Source organism: Colletotrichum lupini, chromosome 10 (genome assembly GCF_023278565.1).
Source record: "Colletotrichum lupini chromosome 10, complete sequence".
NCBI classification, from domain to species: Eukaryota; Fungi; Ascomycota; class Sordariomycetes; order Glomerellales; family Glomerellaceae; genus Colletotrichum; species Colletotrichum lupini.
Genome location: NC_064673.1, coordinates 447,758 through 467,254, shown reverse-complemented (window position 1 = coordinate 467,254; position 19,497 = coordinate 447,758). Strand labels below are relative to the sequence as shown.

At 56.4% G+C, this 19,497-nt stretch overlaps 5 protein-coding genes across 5 annotated transcripts; 3 read left to right on the top strand and 2 right to left on the bottom strand.

The window, feature by feature from the left end:
- Positions 1–477: 477 nt before the first annotated feature.
- Positions 478–2,549, top strand: CLUP02_17347 (uncharacterized protein; the record flags this gene model as incomplete). The annotated part of the gene is made up of 9 exons (XM_049296259.1): positions 478–527; positions 601–814; positions 877–990; positions 1,050–1,137; positions 1,191–1,533; positions 1,603–1,794; positions 1,866–1,990; positions 2,016–2,347; positions 2,403–2,549. 9 exons carry the CDS (start codon positions 478–480, stop codon positions 2,547–2,549), a joined length of 1,605 nt encoding a protein of 534 aa, XP_049137483.1.
- Positions 2,550–2,630: 81 nt separating this feature from the next.
- On the top strand, positions 2,631–8,326 carry CLUP02_17346 (chitin synthase; the record flags this gene model as incomplete). Its single annotated transcript, XM_049296258.1, has 3 exons — positions 2,631–2,941; positions 2,989–8,246; positions 8,295–8,326. 3 exons carry the CDS (start codon positions 2,631–2,633, stop codon positions 8,324–8,326), a joined length of 5,601 nt encoding a protein of 1,866 aa, XP_049137482.1.
- Positions 8,327–8,607: 281 nt separating this feature from the next.
- CLUP02_17345 (ubiquitin-activating enzyme E1) lies at positions 8,608–14,139 on the bottom strand (the record flags this gene model as incomplete). The annotated part of the gene is made up of 10 exons (XM_049296257.1): positions 8,608–8,853; positions 8,904–8,928; positions 8,986–9,254; positions 9,319–9,560; positions 9,673–9,760; positions 9,865–10,048; positions 10,851–11,584; positions 11,630–13,619; positions 13,664–14,040; positions 14,134–14,139. 10 exons carry the CDS (start codon positions 14,137–14,139, stop codon positions 8,608–8,610), a joined length of 4,161 nt encoding a protein of 1,386 aa, XP_049137481.1.
- A 1,456-nt stretch (positions 14,140–15,595) lies between these two features.
- CLUP02_17344 (peptidyl-prolyl cis-trans isomerase fkr-3) lies at positions 15,596–16,385 on the bottom strand (the record flags this gene model as incomplete). Its single annotated transcript, XM_049296256.1, has 6 exons — positions 15,596–15,623; positions 15,693–15,797; positions 15,829–15,849; positions 15,939–15,999; positions 16,122–16,186; positions 16,261–16,385. The coding sequence occupies 6 exons, from the start codon at positions 16,383–16,385 to the stop codon at positions 15,596–15,598; spliced, it is 405 nt and encodes a 134-aa protein (XP_049137480.1).
- Positions 16,386–16,594: 209 nt separating this feature from the next.
- CLUP02_17343 (uncharacterized protein) lies at positions 16,595–19,459 on the top strand (the record flags this gene model as incomplete). The annotated part of the gene is made up of 13 exons (XM_049296255.1): positions 16,595–16,662; positions 16,721–16,838; positions 16,894–17,205; positions 17,259–17,312; positions 17,380–17,603; positions 17,665–17,827; positions 17,890–18,248; positions 18,311–18,401; positions 18,555–18,614; positions 18,672–18,838; positions 18,932–19,048; positions 19,100–19,277; positions 19,343–19,459. 13 exons carry the CDS (start codon positions 16,595–16,597, stop codon positions 19,457–19,459), a joined length of 2,028 nt encoding a protein of 675 aa, XP_049137479.1.
- Between the last annotated feature and the right edge of the window lie 38 nt (positions 19,460–19,497).

Sequence of the window (19,497 nt, the reverse complement as noted above, 5' to 3'; positions counted from 1 at the left end):
AATGGATTGATCCCCATGCTTCTGCAATCTGCATCGGTGCCCCCTTTTTCTTTTCTTTCCTTGCTGAATTTTCTCTGGCGGCTCACTGGTTCTTCATCGAGTGTCTCGCCCTGCATGTCCAGCCTCCGGGAGTGCTGAGACTACAATTGTCGGTGGGTTGTAAGTTGCAACAGGATGATGAGGTCGTCGATGAGCAGGTACGTTCCCTCGGATCCGTAAGCACCGACACCCCGGGGAACGCAGCGGCACAATTGATCCGCACTGTTCGCACTGTACGTACATGTACCTCTCGGAAGTACCTCCCGTCCCATCCACACGTCCACAATTCTCTTCTCTAATTGAGACGTCGACAATTCGAGGTAATCAGCCCGCCTCCTCCACGTCTGCCGCCCCGGACCACAGGGACATGCGGCTTGGACCGTCTGCCGCCTGCCATCCTAACATCATGGATGAACCGCAAAATCCTGCTCATCAATCATGCATCATGCTCGATATCCAAACTCAAACGGCTTGCACTACATTCTAGAGTGCTGTCGATGGTCCCTCAGCCACAGCCGTGTAAACAAAGAATTCTGCGAGACACGAACCACATTGTCCCAGAATAGGGATGAGACGCAATTACACGCTGCATTCCTCGAGACGCCGGGTCAACAGCATCATTGATGACAACATTTCTCTCCACGCACCGGTCCGATCAACCAATCTCGCCCGGGCGGAGTCGACCCGTTGGCTCTCCCTTGAGCCATCACAGGATCTGAAGGGAAGCCGATCTTCAGGCACTGGCCGCTGGAACGCAACGGCCTCAGCGTCTTCGGTCTGCTTGTCCTTTTGTATTATATCAGCGCTCCCATCGGCTGACATGGATGCAGCACCCAGTCCGCGCCCTCCGTCTGCTACACCCATCGGGAGGACGAGAGTCTAGCGGCGCGCTGGAAACCGTCGGCCAGCGCCAACGTCCAAGTGGCAGTGAATAACATGGCGCCGTCGAGTGTGAGATGATCCCTCATGGCGCCCCGGTGCCAGCAGGTCCCCCGTCAACGGATCCGTAGCACAGCAGCCGTGTACTGTTCAAGATGGCTGCCCAAGGTACCGGTATTCGCGGAGAAGCACAATGTTGGGGCGCCACCGCACCAATCCGTCCGCTAACAGCCACCACAAGGTTTAGGGATTGTTGAACAGACTTCCGGCAGAGCGGACCTTGATCTGTTGTTTCGACCACACTTTTCGCGTCTGCTTCTACGATTCAATGCTACCCGTTGGGGATGAAGTAGAGGGCTGTTATTATGCTCTTGGCATCAACTCGGAACTAGGTGAGAAGCGAAATACACATCATGATGCGAGACGCGTGCATTCTTCATGCTGGACGGACCCTGGCCAGTGCCAGCTCTGCATTCTCAGCAGAACCACTGGCACTCGCCCCTGGTACCGAAGCCCGCTCAATGTTGTCACAGCCAGGCTGCCAAGTCGCGTCTTCAAGGTTTATGAGAATATGCGGAGACCACTTGCAGCCTTTGGACCAACCCTTGGAGCGCGGTTATTACCCTGATGATGATCGGTCTCCTGAATTCTCGTCTCCTAATGATCTGACTGCGCAGTATATAGACACGTTTGCAGCCTGGTGTCATACCGAGTATCGTCGCCCTCGCGCAACACAACAAGCATCATTGCACAGAACGTGCTCCATGTCGAACAAGCTCAAGAGACCCCGCACAGGACCGCTGAAAATACAGGGGAACGCAAGGAATATAGAAGTCCCGCGGAGGAAATGACGGGTACAGGGGGATACAGTGTAATGTGGCTTCCGCGATGAGAACCGAGATCAGGGAAAAAAGGAAGGGGGAAAAATCGAGAAGAAATTCGAGCAGGGGGGAGGGGTCTGTCAATTTCGTCTTCGCCGGCGACACCCCTCGAGGCCACAGCTGTCCGTACAGACGGGAGGCAATGCTTCAGGCAGCTGATGTCGACTCTTGGGGCTTCGCAACAGCCCACAGTGTGTGGGTGGTGCTGTGGCACAGAGTTCGTATGGACGAGTCGTGCGTCTCGTGTTCGTGTCGCCCGCCGGATCACTCTTCGCGTGAGAGCAGCACTTTTGGTACCCAAAGAAAACAATCCCCTTTCCTGGTGCCCGTTGCCGTTGCCCACCCCCCTCCCCCCGGTTACGCTCCCTTACCATATTGCGTACTGTGTACTGTGTAGAGAAGAGAGAGTGAGGGAGACCGTCGACGGCGAGAGACCACGAAAAATCGGGACGTCCTTGACCTTTGCCAGCACTTTACCAGCGACTACTTCGTTCGTTTGGTGCCTCGAGCTTTTCCCACCTTCAGCCTCGCCATCCCAAGTCGCTGCTGTTTCCGAATCCTCGATTCCTCTTCCTCACTTCTCCGTGCACACTCGTTTCCTAGTCTGGCAATTTGTACATCTCCTTTCGTTTGGGTTTCGGCCAATCTCCCTGTTTACCTACTACTATCACGACTAATCTGAGCTCTTTGACCGTTAATCAACATCTCAAGACTCTTCTACACGACGAACATCGAACCCCCTTTGACTAAAGCCTCTCGTTCGAAAAGCCCCGCCATTGACTACACTACGCGTATCTCGAGTCCATCGACGTTGGCGTCGTCGTGCCCAACATGGCGATGAACCTGCCTCCCATCGGTGGGAGCGGCGGAGGCGCTCACACTCAACCTTCTCTACCCTCGCTACCCGCACATTCACAATCAGACACGCAGTTAACGGCACACTTGGCCAGTCGTTTCCATGTGTCGCTGCCGACCGCTCGCCTCTCGTCTCACGCCCTCATTTCTCTCAACACCTACACGTCCTCCTCAAAGGGCCCTGATGGCGGCAAGGAGGGAAGCGCCATGGGCGGCGCCGAGGACATTGCGGACCGGGCATGGATCAGATTGGGTCACAGATCGGAGAACCAATCCGTCGTCTTTTTGTATGTGACATTCTGACAATATCAAAGGTCATGGCTAACGTGAATAGGGGTGAATCCGGCTCCGGAAAATCAACCATTCGATCCCACCTCCTGACCGCGTTCCTCGGCAAGTCCTCCACCCCTCTGTCGACCAAGGTCTCTCTGGCCGCCTACGTCTTTGATACCTTGACGACGACCAAGACCGCCACTACTCCCACAGCCTCCAAGGCCGGTTTGTTCTACGAGCTGCAGTATGACACGGCTACCACGACCAACCCGGTCCTGATTGGTGCCAAGCTCCTCGACCACAGACTCGAGCGTAGCCGTATCACGGATATCCCGACGGGAGAGCGTAACTTTCATGTTTTGTACTACCTGATGGCCGGCACCAGCGCGGCCGAGAAGGCCCATCTTGGCTTCGAGACGCCGGCCGGCGTTGCTCAAAAGAGGTGGAAGTACCTGGGTCACCCCACCCAGCTCAAGGTCGGTATCAACGACACCGAAGGGTTCCAGGTTTTCAAGAACGCCCTCAAGAAGCTCGAGTTCCCTCGCAGCGAGATTGCCGAGATCTGCCAGGTTCTGGCCACGATTCTGCACATTGGCCAGCTCGAGTTCGAGACGACGTCCGACACGCAAGCCCAAGGTGACGACAGCGGCGGTTTCTCCCACGAGGGTGCCCAGACCGTCACTGCCGTCAAGAACAAGGATGTCCTCACCATTGTCGCCGCCTTCTTGGGCGTCAGCTCCCAGGACCTGCAGACCACCCTCTCGTACAAGACCAAGATGATCCACAAGGAGAGAGTCACCGTCATGCTGGACCCCGCTGGCGCCCGCTCGCACGCCAACGAGCTCGCCCGCACTCTGTACTCGCTCTTGGTGGCCTACATTGTCGAGTCCATCAACCAGAGACTCTGCGCGCCCGAGGACAGCGTTGCCAACACCATTTCCATTATCGACTTCCCCGGCTTCGCCCAGCAAGCGTCCACTCACTCGGCGCTCGACCAGCTGCTCAATAACGCCGCCTGCGAGGCCCTCTACAACCTCACCCTGCAAAACTTCTTCGACCGCAAGGCAGACATGCTGGAGAACGAGGAGGTCAGCGTGGCGGCCACGAGCTACTTTGACAACTCGGACGCCGTCAGGGGTCTGCTCAAGCCTGGAAACGGCTTGCTCAGCATCCTCGACGACCAGACGCGCAGGAACCGCACCGACGTGCAGTTCCTCGAGAGTCTGCGCAAGCGCTTCGAGGGCAAGAACCCGGCCATCACCCCCGGCTCCGCCAACACCAGACTGCCCGGCAGCAACTTTTACACCGAGAACACGAATGCCCTCTTCACCGTCAAGCACTTTGCCGGCGAGGTCGACTACCCCGTCAAGGACATCATCGAAGAGAACGGCGAGGTCATCTCCGGTGATCTGCTCAACATGATCAACTCCACCAAGAGCGAGTTCGTCGCCCGCCTCTTTGGCCAGGAGGCCCTCAAGACCGTCACCCACCCCAAGGAGAGGTCGACGGTCATGCAGGCCACCATCAGCTCCAAGCCTACGAGAGCGCCCAGTGTCATGTCCCGCAAGACCACCAGGACCGCTCGCAACCAGCGCCGCATCCAGCAGTACCAGCAGCAGCAGGACGAGGCCGCTCAGGATGAACTGGACAGACTCAGCGAGGGCAACTCGCAGTCGGGCGGCAACAAGCTGCAGGCCTCGGAGCAGGGCGCCTCTGGCCAATTCCTCGCGTCCTTGGACAACGTCACCAAGTCTGTTGCCGACCCTAGCAGCAACTCGTACTTTGTCTTCTGCCTAAAGCCCAACGACCGACGCATTGCCAATCAATTTGACAGCAAATGCGTCCGCACCCAGGTGCAGACGTTTGGTATTGCCGAGATCAGCCAGCGCCTGCGTTCAGCAGACTTTAGTTTGTTCCTCCCCTTTGGTGAGTTCCTCGGCCTTGCCGACTCGGACACCATCCTCGTCGGCACCGAGAGGGAGCGTGTCGAGCTCGTCGTCGAAGACAGGCACTGGCCCGCCAATGAGGTCCGCATCGGATCGACCGGTGTCTTCCTCAGTGAGCGATGCTGGATGGAGGTCGCCCAGCTGTCGGATGGCGCCTCGGCCACTGGCCGCTATGCCCTACCATCCGACAACGGCGACGGCCTGACTCCCCAAGACACCCCCTTTGCCGCCTCCAAGGAGCGCCTACTCTCTGCCGGAGGCACGCCTCTGCTGTACGGCGAGAAGGGCAAGAACGGCTACTTTGGCGGCCAGGACGGCTCCGATGCCCGTTCGGAAGCTGGCGTATCCGCGTTTGGCGGCGGTGACATGTTCAAGAACCTCGACACGCGCGAGCAGATGGCCGAGCGCGGCAACGAGAAGAACCTCGAGGAGGTTGAAGAGTTCAAGGACAGCGCCAGCCGTAAGCGGTGGGTATTCATGGTCTACCTCATGACCTGGTTCGTGCCGGACATTGCCATCCGCAAGATGGGCCGCATGCCCCGCAAGGACATTCGCGTGGCGTGGAGAGAAAAGTTCGCCATCAACCTGCTCATCTGGCTCTTCTGTCTCTTTGCCGCCTTCTTCATCGTCGTATTCCCCAAGCTCATCTGCCCCACCCAACACGTCTACAGTGCCGAGGAACTCTCCTCCAACGACGGCCAGGACGACAACTCGGCCTATGTCGCCATCCGCGGCGTGGTCATTGACCTGGGTGCCTACGCTCCTCGCCACTACCCGCCGTACGTCACCAACAAGCAGCTCAAGAACTACGCTGGCAAGGATATCAGCACTCTGTTCCCCGTCCAGGTCAACGCTCTGTGCCAGGGCAAGGACGGCTCCGTCGACCCTCACGTCACTCTGGACTACCGCAACACCAATCTCACGGGGTCCGCGCAGCTCACGTCGACCGACCTCAACTTCAAGTACCACGACTTCCGTTACTTCACCAATGACAGCCGTCCCGATTGGTACTATGAGCAGATGATTATGCTCAAGTCCAACTACAAGAAGGGCACCGTCGGCTACTCGCCCCAGTATATCAAGACGCTCGCCAACAAGCAGCAGAACATTGCCTACATGGGCGGCCGCGTGTACGACCTCACCCAGTACATGAACGGTGGTCTCAAGATGCAAGCCAAGGCGGGCGAGTCCGTTCCCGACGATTCCTCCCTCACAAGTTTCATGGACGACGCCGTCGTGCAGTTGTTCCAGGGCAAGTCGGGAACCGACCTCACGGACCTCTGGGAGAAGCTGTCCCTCGACACCGCTGCCAAGAAGCGCATGAAGACGTGTCTCGACAACCTGTTTTATGTCGGCGACGTTGACACGCGTAACTCGGTCCGCTGCCAGTTTGCCGAGTATCTCGTCCTAGCCATCTCCATCATCCTCTGTGCCATTCTCGGATTCAAGTTCTTGGCCGCGCTCCAATTCGGTGGCAAGAACGTGCCAGAGAACCTCGACAAGTTTGTCATGTGCCAGATTCCCGCCTACACGGAAGACGAGGAGGCTCTTCGTCGTGCCATTGATTCCGTTGCCAGAATGCACTACGATGATAAGCGCAAGCTCCTTGTCGTTATCTGCGACGGTATGATTATCGGTCAGGGTAACGACAAGCCGACGCCGCGCATCGTGCTCGACATTCTGGGTGTTTCCGATACCGTCGACCCCGAGCCCCTCAGCTTCGAGTCTCTCGGTGAAGGTCAGAAGCAGCACAACATGGGCAAGATCTACTCGGGTCTGTACGAAGTCCAGGGCCACATTGTGCCGTTCATGGTTGTCGTCAAGATTGGCAAGCCGTCCGAGGTGTCCCGCCCCGGTAACCGTGGCAAGCGTGATTCCCAGATGGTCATTATGCGTTTCCTCAACCGCGTCCACTACAACCTGCCCATGAGCCCTCTCGAGCTTGAAATGTACCACCAAATCCGCAACATCATCGGTGTCAACCCGACGTTCTACGAGTTCATGTTCCAGATCGATGCCGATACCGTCGTCGCACCCGATTCCGCCACCCGCATGGTCGCCGCCTTCCTCAACGACACCCGCCTGATCGCCGTGTGCGGTGAGACGGCGCTGACCAACGCAAAGGCCTCGTTCGTCACCATGATTCAGGTCTACGAATACTGGATTTCTCACAACTTGACAAAGGCCTTTGAGAGTCTATTTGGCAGTGTCACCTGTTTGCCCGGTTGTTTCTCCATGTACCGCATCCGCGCCTCCGAGAGCGGCAAGCCCCTGTTTGTCAGTCGCGAAGTCGTCGAAGCCTACTCAACCATCCGTGTCGACACGCTGCACATGAAGAACCTGCTCCATCTCGGTGAGGATCGATACCTGACGACGCTGCTGCTCAAGTTCCACAACTCGTACAAGACAAAGTACACCAACCGCGCCCACGCCTACACCATTGCGCCCGACTCCTGGTCCGTCTTCCTCTCGCAGAGACGTCGCTGGATTAACTCGACCGTCCACAACCTCATGGAGCTCATCCCCATGTCCCAGCTTTGCGGTTTCTGCTGTTTCTCCATGCGTTTCATCGTTTTCATCGACTTGCTGTCAACCGTCGTCCAGCCCGTCGTCGTCGCCTACATCATCTACCTGATTGTCACGGTCGCCCTGAACCCCAGCGTGGTGCCGGTCACGGCTTTCATCATGCTTGGTGCCATTTACGGTCTGCAGGCCATCATCTTTATTGTTCGCCGCAAGTGGGAGATGATTGGCTGGATGATTCTGTACATCCTGGCCATTCCCGTCTTCAGTTTCGCCCTGCCCCTGTACGCCTTCTGGCACATGGACGACTTCAACTGGGGTAACACGCGTGTCATTGCCGGCGAGTCGGGCAAGAAGATTGTCATTTCCGACGAGGGCAAGTTCGACCCCTCCGTCATCCCCAAGAAGAAGTGGGAGGAGTACCAGGCCGAACTCTGGGACGCCCAGACGGTCCGCGAGGACGCCCGCTCCGAGGTCTCTGGCTACAGCTACGCTACAAAGGGCCAGGTCCCCGTCTCCGAGTACGGCTACCACAGCCGTCCCGGCTCCATTGCCGGCGGATACGCACCCCCGAGGGCCCCCGGCATGGGCTACGAGCAGCGCAACCACTCGCGCATGTCGCTCGCTGCCTCGGACGCCGGCGGCAACCGCAACAGCCAGTTTGGCGGCTCCCAGTTCTTCTCCCCCGAGGACATGGTGGGCCTGCCCAGCGACGATGCCCTCCTGGCCGAGATCCGCGAGATCCTGCGGACGGCCGACCTCATGACCGTCACGAAGAAGGGTATCAAGCAGGAGCTGGAGCGCCGCTTCGGCGTTCCCCTCGATGCCAAGCGCCAATACATCAACAGTGGTATGTCTTTTGTCTGTGATATGTAAAACACGTGCTAACTCTTCATAGCAACCGAGGCGCTGTTGTCTGGCCAATTGTGATCAATTTATACTAATTTAATGCATCATTTCTGGATTGGGGACACCAAAAAGGCCGACTTTGCGTCGACGGATCTCATTTAGTTTGACGGGGGCCCGGGAGGAGCATGTTTGAAATATAAAATGGAATTTAGCATAATACTGGATCAAGTCGCCCGGGCAGACAGATGTTGTTATTTGGTTTGGGACACCGCATGGCGGATGACTGGAGTTTTAGCATTCGCGTCAGAGTATATATAACCTCATTATTGAAGACAGTTTGTATTTGATCTGTATTATGTGAACTACTTGCTCGCGGCCGGCACCTCCTCGTCCAGGGGCAGAATGTGCGGCAGAGGGCCGACGGGGCTGATGGAGAAGGGGTTGATCTGGGTGTGGCTCTTTGTGTAGTGCCACTTGATGTGCTCGAACTGGGTCGTGTCCTTGAAGGCCGGCACGTTCCAGTACAGGTTGCGCATCCATTTGTGGATGAGGGGGTACCCGGAGCGGATGTCGCGGATGTTGCACTTGAAGTGCTGCACGTAGACGGGCTGTTTTGTTAGCACCAGATCATGGTTGCGTTGGGGGGGGTGAGGCTTACATCAAAGCGGATGATGGTTACGTAGCTGTCGTTATCACGTTAGCAAAAACATCAAGACTGATGTACAGAGACGTTCACTCACAGCCTGATGTCGGCCTCGGTAATCTCCTTGCCAAAGTAATACAGCCCCTCGGCCGCCGTGCTCTTTAGGTGCGCCTCCGTCTTGTCGAGCGCCTCGAACAGGGCGACGACGTTGCGCTCGTAGGCCTCCTGCGTGGTGGCGAAGCCGGACTTGTAGACGCCGTTGTTGATCTTGTCGTACGTCCACTCGTTTGCCTCGTCGATTTGCGCGCGGAGGGACTCGGGGTAGGGGTTGACGTTGCGGTATTGCTCGTCGAGGAGGTCGTCGAACTGGGTGTGTTAGCTGTGGTGCTCAGGGGTCATCATGGTTCATGGTGAACGGGTCATGACACACCTCCGTGTAGAGCATGCGGATGATCTCGCTGCTCTCGTTGCTGACAATCGTCTTGAGCTTGGTGTCGTAGAGGACGGGCACGGTGAAGCGGCCCTCGTAGCCCGGCTCCGACTCGAAGTAGAGGTCGCGGAGGTGAGTGTAGGACTCGTGGCCCGGGACGGGGTCGGGCACGACGCGGGCTCCGGGGACGTCCTTTTCGTCGCTTGTCACGAACCGCCAGCCTGTGTTGTTGGTCTTATTTTCTAAAGTAAGGGGGGTTTTCTTTTGTTGGGTGTTCCGGCCCATTCAGCGCGAGAGATCATCGAGATGGGATGCGTGCTGAGTAAGGAGAGGGAAAACAAAAAGGTGACCTACCCTTCTCGCCAAGATGCCAATGAACAACAGAATAGCTAATAAAGTCCTCGAGACCCTTGAGCTGGCGTGTGATCAACGTCCGGCAAGCCTATTCACGCGTCAGACGAACCCATCCTTTTTTCCCTCTTTCTCTCATTCTCATCAACACTCTCGATGAGTGAGAGAAATGAGTGGGAAACAGAAACAACTCACCCAAGGACACGCATAGCTGACGTAGAGATGATACCGCCCCTTCTCAGGCGCAAACTTGGCCCCCTCCTCGCGCGAGATGAAGTTGCGGAACGAGCTCTGCTGACGCTTGAACTCGCCCGACTTGTCGTTGGGCTTCACCCAGTCTGTGACTTTGCCGGCCTGTTGTGTCGTCAGTCCCTTCAGTCTGTTTTCCTTTTGTATTCATCGTCATCAGAGCCTGTGGGTACACACCATTTTGCTTGGTTGATTCCGTACAGCGCTCGTGTGAAACTTTACAGACGCGTCCCTTTCTTGACCGAAACGCGGGACGGATGAGAATGCGCGGGCGGGTAGGTGGTTATGCAAGTACAACGTTCTCCGTGTCGTCGACGTGAGAGATCTCGTGAGACGAGTGAGTGCAGGGGTACCAGTGTTCATGAAGTGCTCTGCCGTTGACGAGCACTATGACTGAAGGTGCGGGGTGGGCGGATGAGCCTCTTATACGCCGATAGTCTGGATAAGGTCGACAAAGCCAACACCGCAAACTACAATCAACCGCGCGGGCAGTCCACTTAGGCCCAGGGTTCACTTTCCAAAGCAGTGGATCGAACGAGTTGATTTGTCGCTCACTGCTCTCATAAACACTTCAAATCTACAGCTGCAGCTTACCTTTACACAGTTGACTCGCAGACCCCGCGGCTACGCTAAGGCAGCTTGACGATTCTAAGCAATTGCTAATGGTGACGTAAACCCAGCGCTTCCCCACGCTGAGCCGCCAGCGACAGGGGTGCTTACAAATGTCTGCGTTAGCGGCTGCGGGCTTAGTAACGCCCTCGATTTAGGAAAACCACCATCACACATAGTACACGCATAGTAACAGTGAAGAGCTCTATTCCGTGATCCTATTGCCTATTTGGCTGACCACAGTTTCTGGCCATTCTAAAACCCTGCGCTTCTAGCCTCGCCAGTTCTGGCAGATATCATCAATTGCACACGGCCCCACTTACGCCATCTTCATCTTGATGTAGGGAACCTCAACGTCCTCGCCGTCCACGTCCTCGGCCACCATCTCGAAAATGACCTCCTTCTGGTGAGCCGGCACGGGCTTTTTGGACACCGTCTCAACGAGCTGGCTCAGCTTCAGGTTCTGGCGGTCCTTAAGCTTGGCCGGAGGGAAGAAGCTGGCGTACAACAAGCTGACGCCGGAGCTGAGCATGGAGATGGTGAGGCCCTGCTTCTCGAAGTGCTCCAACAGCTCCTTAAGTGTGATGTCGTTGACCTCGAAGCGGTCCCAGATCTTGTCCAACTTGACAATGCCGTTGGGGCCCTTGAACTCCACCTTGGGGCTGGCAATGGGCTCGCTGAAGCCGAAAAACGGCAGCGCCAGGTTGATGAAACCGTTCTTGTACTGCTCAATGTCGTCCTTGCCATCAATGACCTTGTACAACTCCAGAATCACCAAGCCCGTGACGAGCGCCGTTGTCGTCGCAATCGCCGGGATGATCTTGCCGGCAATGAACTTGGTCTTGTGGCGGTCAGCCTGCTCAATCTTGTAGTTGGCCGCGCGCAGGTTACTGCAGGCCGTGATGAAGTCAATGTGGTGGTTCGAGTCGTCGTCCTTTTCAAAGTCCACAGGCTGCAGTTGGAAACCGGCAAGCTCGTTAGGCGAAGGGAGGCTGCTGATGAGCTTCTGCAGCTCGTCGTTGTCGTCAAAGGAGCTGCCCGCGTCGGCGTTGGGGTCCTAGGTCTGTCAGTATTTGCATGTTTACATGGACTATAAACTCACAGGATCGCTGTCGTTGGCCTGAATCTTGACACCCTCGGCGGGTGAGAACTCGGGTACGATAATGTTGTCGAGCTCGCGCAGGTAAATGTCCTTGGAGGTGCCAGGCGACTTGATGTTGTAGTTGAAGGCGTGCAGGTTGGCGGCCGCCACGACAAACGCAAAGTGTGTCGGGTTGTTGGCGTCAAACTTGAGCGGCTCGGGCGCGCGCTTGGGGCCAGACCAGAAAGGGGTGCCGGTCGACGTCGTCGAGTCCTTGGGGAAGTTGTGCAGAAGCTGCTGGATCTTGTTGTTGAACTCCTTCTCAAAGAGAATGCGCGCCCACGCAACGCAGTCCTCAAAGGTCCGCGGGCGGTCCGTTGTGAGGTAGTCGCGGAGCGTCTCGAGCGTCAGCTTGGCGCTACCACCCTGCTTCAGCGTGCCCTCAATGTAGTTGGGCTGCGTCAGGTACAGGTTGACCGTGGAAGGAGACGTGACAAAGAGGTTCTCAAACATGTGGTCCTTGGACCACGCAATCGTGTGCTCAATCTTGTTGGGGAAGCTCTTGACGGTGCACATGGGGAACTCCTTCTCAGGGGGGTCCTGCGATGAGGAGTACGACTCGGTAAGATGGGGGAGGACGACTTGGGTGTTGCCCTTGGTTCCGAGCGTTCCGCTCTCAAGGAGGGGCTTGCGGAAGAAGACACAGCGGCGGTCGACGTACGTTCTGGCCTCGACGTTGTCCAGCGCGTTGGTGACGCCATCGAGGTTGCCCCAGAACTCCTCGTTGAAGGTCTCCTCCGTATCGGGACTCACGCGATCCTTGAGGCACACAATATGGCCGTTCAGGTCGGGGTTCATCGCCTGCACAGCCTCGGCAGCGCAGTCACTCTTCATCTTGCCAACGTCCTTGGGGCGGAACAGGAACTGACGGTTCAGGTTGCTCTTCTCGATAGAGTCCATGTCGGTGACGGTGATCTGGCCCTTGGGACCGGTTCCGAGACCAATCATGGCCCAGTTCTTGAGCATCTCACAGCCAATGGCGCCGGCACCAACGAGGAATTGCCGCAGGTTGGCAATCTTCTCCTGGTACTCGCGGCCGAAGACGACAATCTGGCCGTCGTAGCGGGTGCCGAGAGGCTTGCACAGCTCGGCGGTGCGAGCGGAGCTGGTTGGCAGAGACTCGAGCGAGTCAAAGTACATCCACTGCTGGATGGGCTGGAACTTGCCCGAGACGGCCTTGAGGATCTCCTGCGCCGCGATTCCGCCAAACAGGGCAGCCATGGCATTCAGGTCACCAAGGGACTGGTAACTGAGCTCCTTGAGGAGCTTCTCGTCAAACTCCACCTCGACGCCCTCTGCCTTGGCAAACGCCTCGGCGGAGCGCAAGATCACAGTCGCATCCGTGTCGTCCAGGGGGTTCGGGAAACGGCCCTGGCTCTCCACAAAGGCGTGCAGGGCCTGGAACCCGAGGTGAAGCTGCTGGGGGCGGTCGAACTTTGCAAAGTCTGAAATCATGAATTCGGGCTCCTTGAGCGCGGCAGAGAAGCTCTTGAAGTTGATCTTCTTGGGCATCTTGACCTGCTGGTACAGGCCGCCGCGGACATACTGGCCGAGGCCGGAAACGTCGCCGATGGAAAAGGTATACGGGCCCTTGACGGTGATCTTTCGCGGCTCGCCTCCGTTGAGCTTCTCCATGCCCTCGATTTCTGAAAAGGTGACATAGTCGCCGTCCTCGAGGCCGTGGCGGGTCTCGTCGAGCGCCGAAACCAGGCCCTCCTCGTCGATGCCCGCAATGATGCCGGTCAAGGGTGCCTCGCCGGTCGGGTCGATGACGGTGAAGTCGGCGCCGAAATCGCAGAAAATCGAACCGAAAAGACCAAACGTATCGGCGGCCACGACGTAGATGCCCTTGGAGTGGCAGTAGTCGCCAATCAGCGCTTGCAGCTTCAGCGGCAGGCTGGTCAGGACGACGACCTGGTACTTGTCAAACTGGGAGAGGTTCTCGCCCAGGCTATGTGTGTTAGCGTAGTCTCGCGGGAGGGCATCCTAACTCACCTTGACGACTGGTGGACCTTGACGGGGGTGTATGCGTTCAACTCGGCGACTCTCGGGGCGGTGACCTCGTCTCTGGGCTTGCCCACATCCTCGGGGTGCAGGAAGAACTGTGAGGACAGGTCGGCGAGGGCGACCAGACCGGGGTCGTAGAGTGTGAGGCTCTTGACGCCGGCAAGGGCAATGTTCTTGGCGATCTCGACACCCAGGCCCTTGAGACCGACAATGAGGATGTTGGAAGCGCCCATGCGCTTCATGGCCTCGTGGCCCAGCACATAAAGCTGGCGACTGTAGAGCGACTCATCGATCTCGGTGTTTCCGACAACGGAGTCGTCGACCTGCATGCGGGTCACCAGGTCGACCTCCGGTAGCTTCTTATCCTAGGGAGTCTCCAAGTCAGCGGCGCGATGCGTTGACGATGCATGGACGATGCGGGGTATGTAGACGGCGGCGATACGGCGAGGGCAACGTACAGCCATGGTTTTCTTATTGGGATCAGGTGTCTCCCCGTTGGAGAGTTTGCGCTTCCCCAGCTTGACGATGCCGGACCGGAACGTCGTTTGCTATGACGTGGAGGGAAACACGGGCGGCGGGTGGGACGATGAAGCTTCCAACCCCACCAAACAAAGACGTGTGTGTTCGTGTGTTCGTATAGTGGAACCGCGGTTGGTTCTCTCGTCGTTCGTCAAGGTTGCAGAGAGAGTGTCGCTGCGTTTCGTGGGAGAGGTGAAGGGAATAAATGCACCAGGCAAGAAGCGTCGTGTTGCAGTTGATGTGGTTGTGCAGGAAGAAAGAGCAGCCTCGTTTCTGGTGATGTAAAGGTGGTCGTGGAGCCGGATGTGGAGGTGTCGACGAGGGGCAGGGGTGCGCCTGGGTTACCTCACGTAAGGCGGGCGATGCAGGCTGGCTGGCGCTGTGAGGTAGAGGGAAGCTCCACTGGGCGATTTCTAAACATTGCCCCTCAATGCATTCAGCAGTAAGGAATAAGGTACAGCCTAAGACGGCCTCAGCGAAGGTGAGGCAGTGTCGACTGTACTGTGTATACATTTCTTCCAGTAGATTGCATGTGTGCCATCATGTATCGTAGTAGGCGACTTCTTTGCGCACGGTAAGAAATTACTGTGTGCCAGTTTCTCCGAGAATCTACCGAGTTCCATCACCACTTGAAGTCGACCTGGACGTGAGTCCCAGCTTGGTTCTTTGGTTTGAGTAGGTCTTCGAGCGCAGAGATTCTTCATGCTGTTTCTTTGTAAGGGTCATATTGGTGTCTACAATATACTACTATATTGCCCAAGGAGGTTGATTCTAGCAACATAAAGATGTTGACACTGGTTAGTGACAGGAATTAAGACATCGATTCAAACAGCAAATAAAATCAAATGTAACGTCCACCAACACGTATAGACTCGTTGAATTCCTCAAATGAAAATCAAGACGTCTACCATCATGATGCTTATTTTTTTACGACTGGAAAGTCTGGTACACGTGTGGAATGGCGCATATCATGTTCTAAATCTTCCTTTCACTTAGACAGCACACCATACACAGACATGTCATAGTCCATGGACGTTATATCTGCGTTCCCTCATATTTACTGACGAGCACTCATACACGGTTGCAGCAGGGCATTCGTTGGAAAGAATTAACGATGTAGCAGGATCAAGATCACATGAGTACGTGTATCACCAGCACCACATGCCGTGTGACGTGGGCACCGTCCAGACTCTGTCGCGCACGCGATCCGGCAGATACACGGAAACATTCACACTAATTGACAGTAAAAGCGTTGTTATGCGGTAGTCGAAGAGAGTATATTTGGGCTCGAGCATGTTCTGGGAACTGTACTATCCACCCTCTAAGATAGGCTGCGTGGGCCTACTCCATATCATCTTTCTAGCTAACCACTTGCGCGAAACGAAGTAAAGCTTTGATGCTTTACTGGACCTTCTTGAGCTCAACGTCGCTATGGGATGTGGTTAGCCAACGACGCCTTGGTGCTGACAAACAGCAGTCATCTCCCGGGTCAACTTACAAGATGAGGTCGGCGTTGGGGGGAATGTGGCCGGTGAAGCCGCTGTGGGGGAACATAATTAGCATCAATTGGTCGTCATGGTAGCAACAGATGCCTGGCATGGCCCTGGGCACCGTTGATGGTGAGTATTGCTTACCGCTCGCCATAGGCGAAGTCACTGCAAAACACACATTAGCCAAGTTCATTGTCTTGCCGTACGCTGTACAAAGCCATTCCACTGAGGACTGTAGGACAGATATTTCTTACCTGGTGATGTCGAGAGTAGCCTTCTCGCCGACGTTCATCTGGGTGACACCCTCATCCCAGCCTGCATTCATGCGTCAGTAAGCATCCAATTCCGCATCACCAGCATCGTGTATGTATTCGAAGAAGCCCGAGGAGGAGAGGAAGGGAGGGAGGACGTAGGTAAGCGTCTGGGTGCAGACATACCCTTGATGACCTGGCCGACACCAATTCTGGTGACAAAGTCGCCGCGGCCGACCGAGGAGTCGAACCTGGCAATTGAGCACTCGTTAGCATAACATGCGAGGGAACAGAGACGGGCGGGGTGGAGGGGTTGTTTGCTCACTTCTTGCCCTTGTTGTCGGGCTGGGAGGTATCCTTGAGGAAGCCAGTGTACTCAATGGTGACAGTCTGGCCGGGCTTGGGGATGGCGCCGGAGCCGGACTGGTGAGTCGTCTTGGTAACACCCATTTTGTCGGTTGTGATTTGTGAAGTGATTGAATTGTGTGTTTGTGGTGGTGATGTTGGTGGGAAAGAATTGCAGAGAAGGAAGCCGAGGGAAGCTACTGCTTTAAAGACAAGGGCAGCAAAAGCAGGTAGAGGGAATCCAAGTGGGGTTGACAGAGGATGGAGGGGTAAAATCGCAGAGGACAATGGTCCAGTAGTTTGGAGGGGGCAGAATGCAGCCTGGCGCTCTACATAGTTTCGTCACCTTGCGATGGGAAGAAGCACCTTATGGTACCTTACGGTGAGGCAAGGGCCACCCAATGTATCTATGTCATGTATCTATCTACCTTACATCCTAGGTTTACCGGTACTGAGAAACGAGGGGATATCGAACCGAACCAGGCATTGCGACAAGCAGAGGAACGGGGGGGGGGGGAGGTCGACTCGCGCGCATCGCCTCGAATTGCGGTTGCGTCGGTGAGGTGCTCAAACCAAATGGAAGGGAAAAAAGGTACTTACCGCCCCAGCCAAGGGACCCGATGACGAACCCGGGCTCTTGGTTGCGGAGACTTGTAAACGCTGTAACCTTTTGCCTGTGTCGCGCCGAAAAGTCTACTCCTCGCCTGGGTACCGTTACCAAGAAACAGAGTCCGCCGTGATGGGCGATCCCGAAGCCAAAGGTCCCCGCCCAGCGAGCAGAGGTACCTTGCCGACCCCGCCAAACAGCCGGCTGTGCCTTACGTCAGGGCGGCCTGTCAGAACAGTAGGCGCGGGCGGCAGCGGACAGTTCCTCAACACCCTCAACCACCAGAGTTTAACCTCGAGCGTCCAACAACTCCCGGTCGTCCTCGCTTCACCTTGCGCGTAACCTTTCCGAGGTTCCTGACCTAGGTAAAGTACCCGGCCAAGGACTGGTTGAATGCTTGTGCGCGTGTACCTGCAAGAAGCTTTGTGTGTTTGTATCAGCGCAACCCAGCACTGGGGATACCTTTCACTACATGCTCAAAATAATGATTAGAAAATCACACAAAAAGTTGGCAACGGCTACCGCAACTCTCCCACGCACCCCTGGCAATCATACCAAAGGTCGACAGTTCACCCACGCGGTGGCTTGCGTCGATACGTCAACCTTATCCGTGTTGCTCACCTTCAAGCAAGGTACCTCAGATGCGAGTCACATCATCTCACCGCCCAAGCACATACCGTCAATCCGGCTCTCCCACGTCTGGAAAAGCCCCAAACGTAGCTAGCCGTCGAGATTCGGCCGCTCGCGCTGATCCCGCCGCTGAGATCCATGGTTCAGCCGGCTTTCCATCGCTTCTGACTGGTCATCATCACCACCGTCCGCCGTCCTCGCCGCCGCCTACGCAGTATTGCTATTGCGAAACTTGCGTCTCCCCCCGATTTCTCCGCTTCAGTCAAGCCCACCTCCCGTCGTCCCCATTGTCAAAAGGCTGCATCGCGACGTGCGGGAATTGCCCCTCGGGCAGACTAGCGTCCAAGCGCTAATACGTCGTCCTGCAGCGAGCCTGCGAACGAGGGGTTGCGGCTTTGCGGCTTTGCGGCTTTGCGGCTTTGCGGCTTGCCCCAGTTCTCACCTCCCGGCCCTGCGTTGCCCCTCCATCCCATCGTGCTATTCGCAGATCAACGCTCGTCCAACCAACCTGGTGTCACTCGCTGCCGCCGCCGCCGCCGCCACTCGTCAACGTCCAAAGCCAGCCTGAGATTTCGTCGTCGGCATCCAACTGCACTCAAGACGTTGTTCGTCAGCATGTCTCTCGGCCACTCGGCCGGTTTGTATACGGTCGTTGGAGTCCACGGCGCCACCCAGCCCTGTCACAAAATGATGGTGGACGTCGAAAATGACAGGAAGCGGATCCCCACTGCGTCTGCCAACCACCTCCATCATATCCCGTGAGAAAAGGCACGTCGCGGGACACGAACGGCAGAAAAAGAAAAGACGAGGTGGATTTCGTCGGCTGGGGCTTTCTCGTGGAGGCGTCAAACTCGACGCAAATGCTCCTTGGTCTTTGGTCTTTGGTCTTGGGCGGCGGGCACACAATGTGACTGCTCATATCCGTCTGCCATATGCATATGCATCTTTGCGGCTTTCGCAATACCGTTCTGGTTATGCTTGCGAAGAGCCCGCCATTCATCGTCGCCAATTTAGGGCCAGGCTGACAGGATCCCGAGCTGCTCCACGGCCTCGCGGCGGAACACTTCCTGCAGACCCGGTCCCGAGCAGTCGTCAAGGTGAGAAGACAGAAAGAGTCCATGCATTGCAGAAAGCAAGCCGGATGAAGTTTCCAGGGCAGCGAAGTCTCGCCAATGACTGCTTTCGCAAGCCGTGTAATGGATGCTGGACATGGCGGCTGCAGCTCCGACAAGGTATATATCTTCATGCTTCCCAATACCGTCCGATCTGCACATTGTTTGCTCCTTCTTCGCATCAAGCCGGTGCACCATGATCGAATGCAGTGGGTTCTTTTATGATCGAGAGACGAATGACATGTATTTCTGTCACGCGTCACATGATCCTGATGAACTGCTCAATACATCAATAACCACAGCTTGCCCACAAACCTGAAATGCCATAAAGGGCGTCGACAGAGCACCGTGAGCAGTCAGAAGCGTATCTGTTCTCATTGTCACGGTTGGCACATGGCAGTCGTTGACTCTCTGTCGACGTGAAGGCAATGAGGCTCCGGTAGTCGCTGAAATGACACTCGGCCGGGCAGGTACCGGCACTACGGTCTGAGCCGACCTGCCGTCCGATCCGTCAATCTCCACACCTACCGGAGGCTCCGGCGTATGCCACCTTCCTCTCGGTGCCGGCTCTCTGACGAATCGGCCATGGCATCCTTTGCCGCCTCGAATTCAGAGTGCATACCATACCTGACACGAGCGTCGCAAGATGTAGAGTGCCCAACGAACACTATGAAATGATGAGATCCCTACCCCTGGAATCCTCGATGCCACAGGCTGAACAGAGCGTCGCAGAAGAAATCAGTGGCCTGGCCGAGTACGAAATCATCGCACGTAGGCGACAGGGAAACACGTGGCTGAAGCGTCCGGTGCCACAGCAGCCCTCTGGATGAGCCTGCAACGGAATCCCTCATTCCCATCACATTCCATC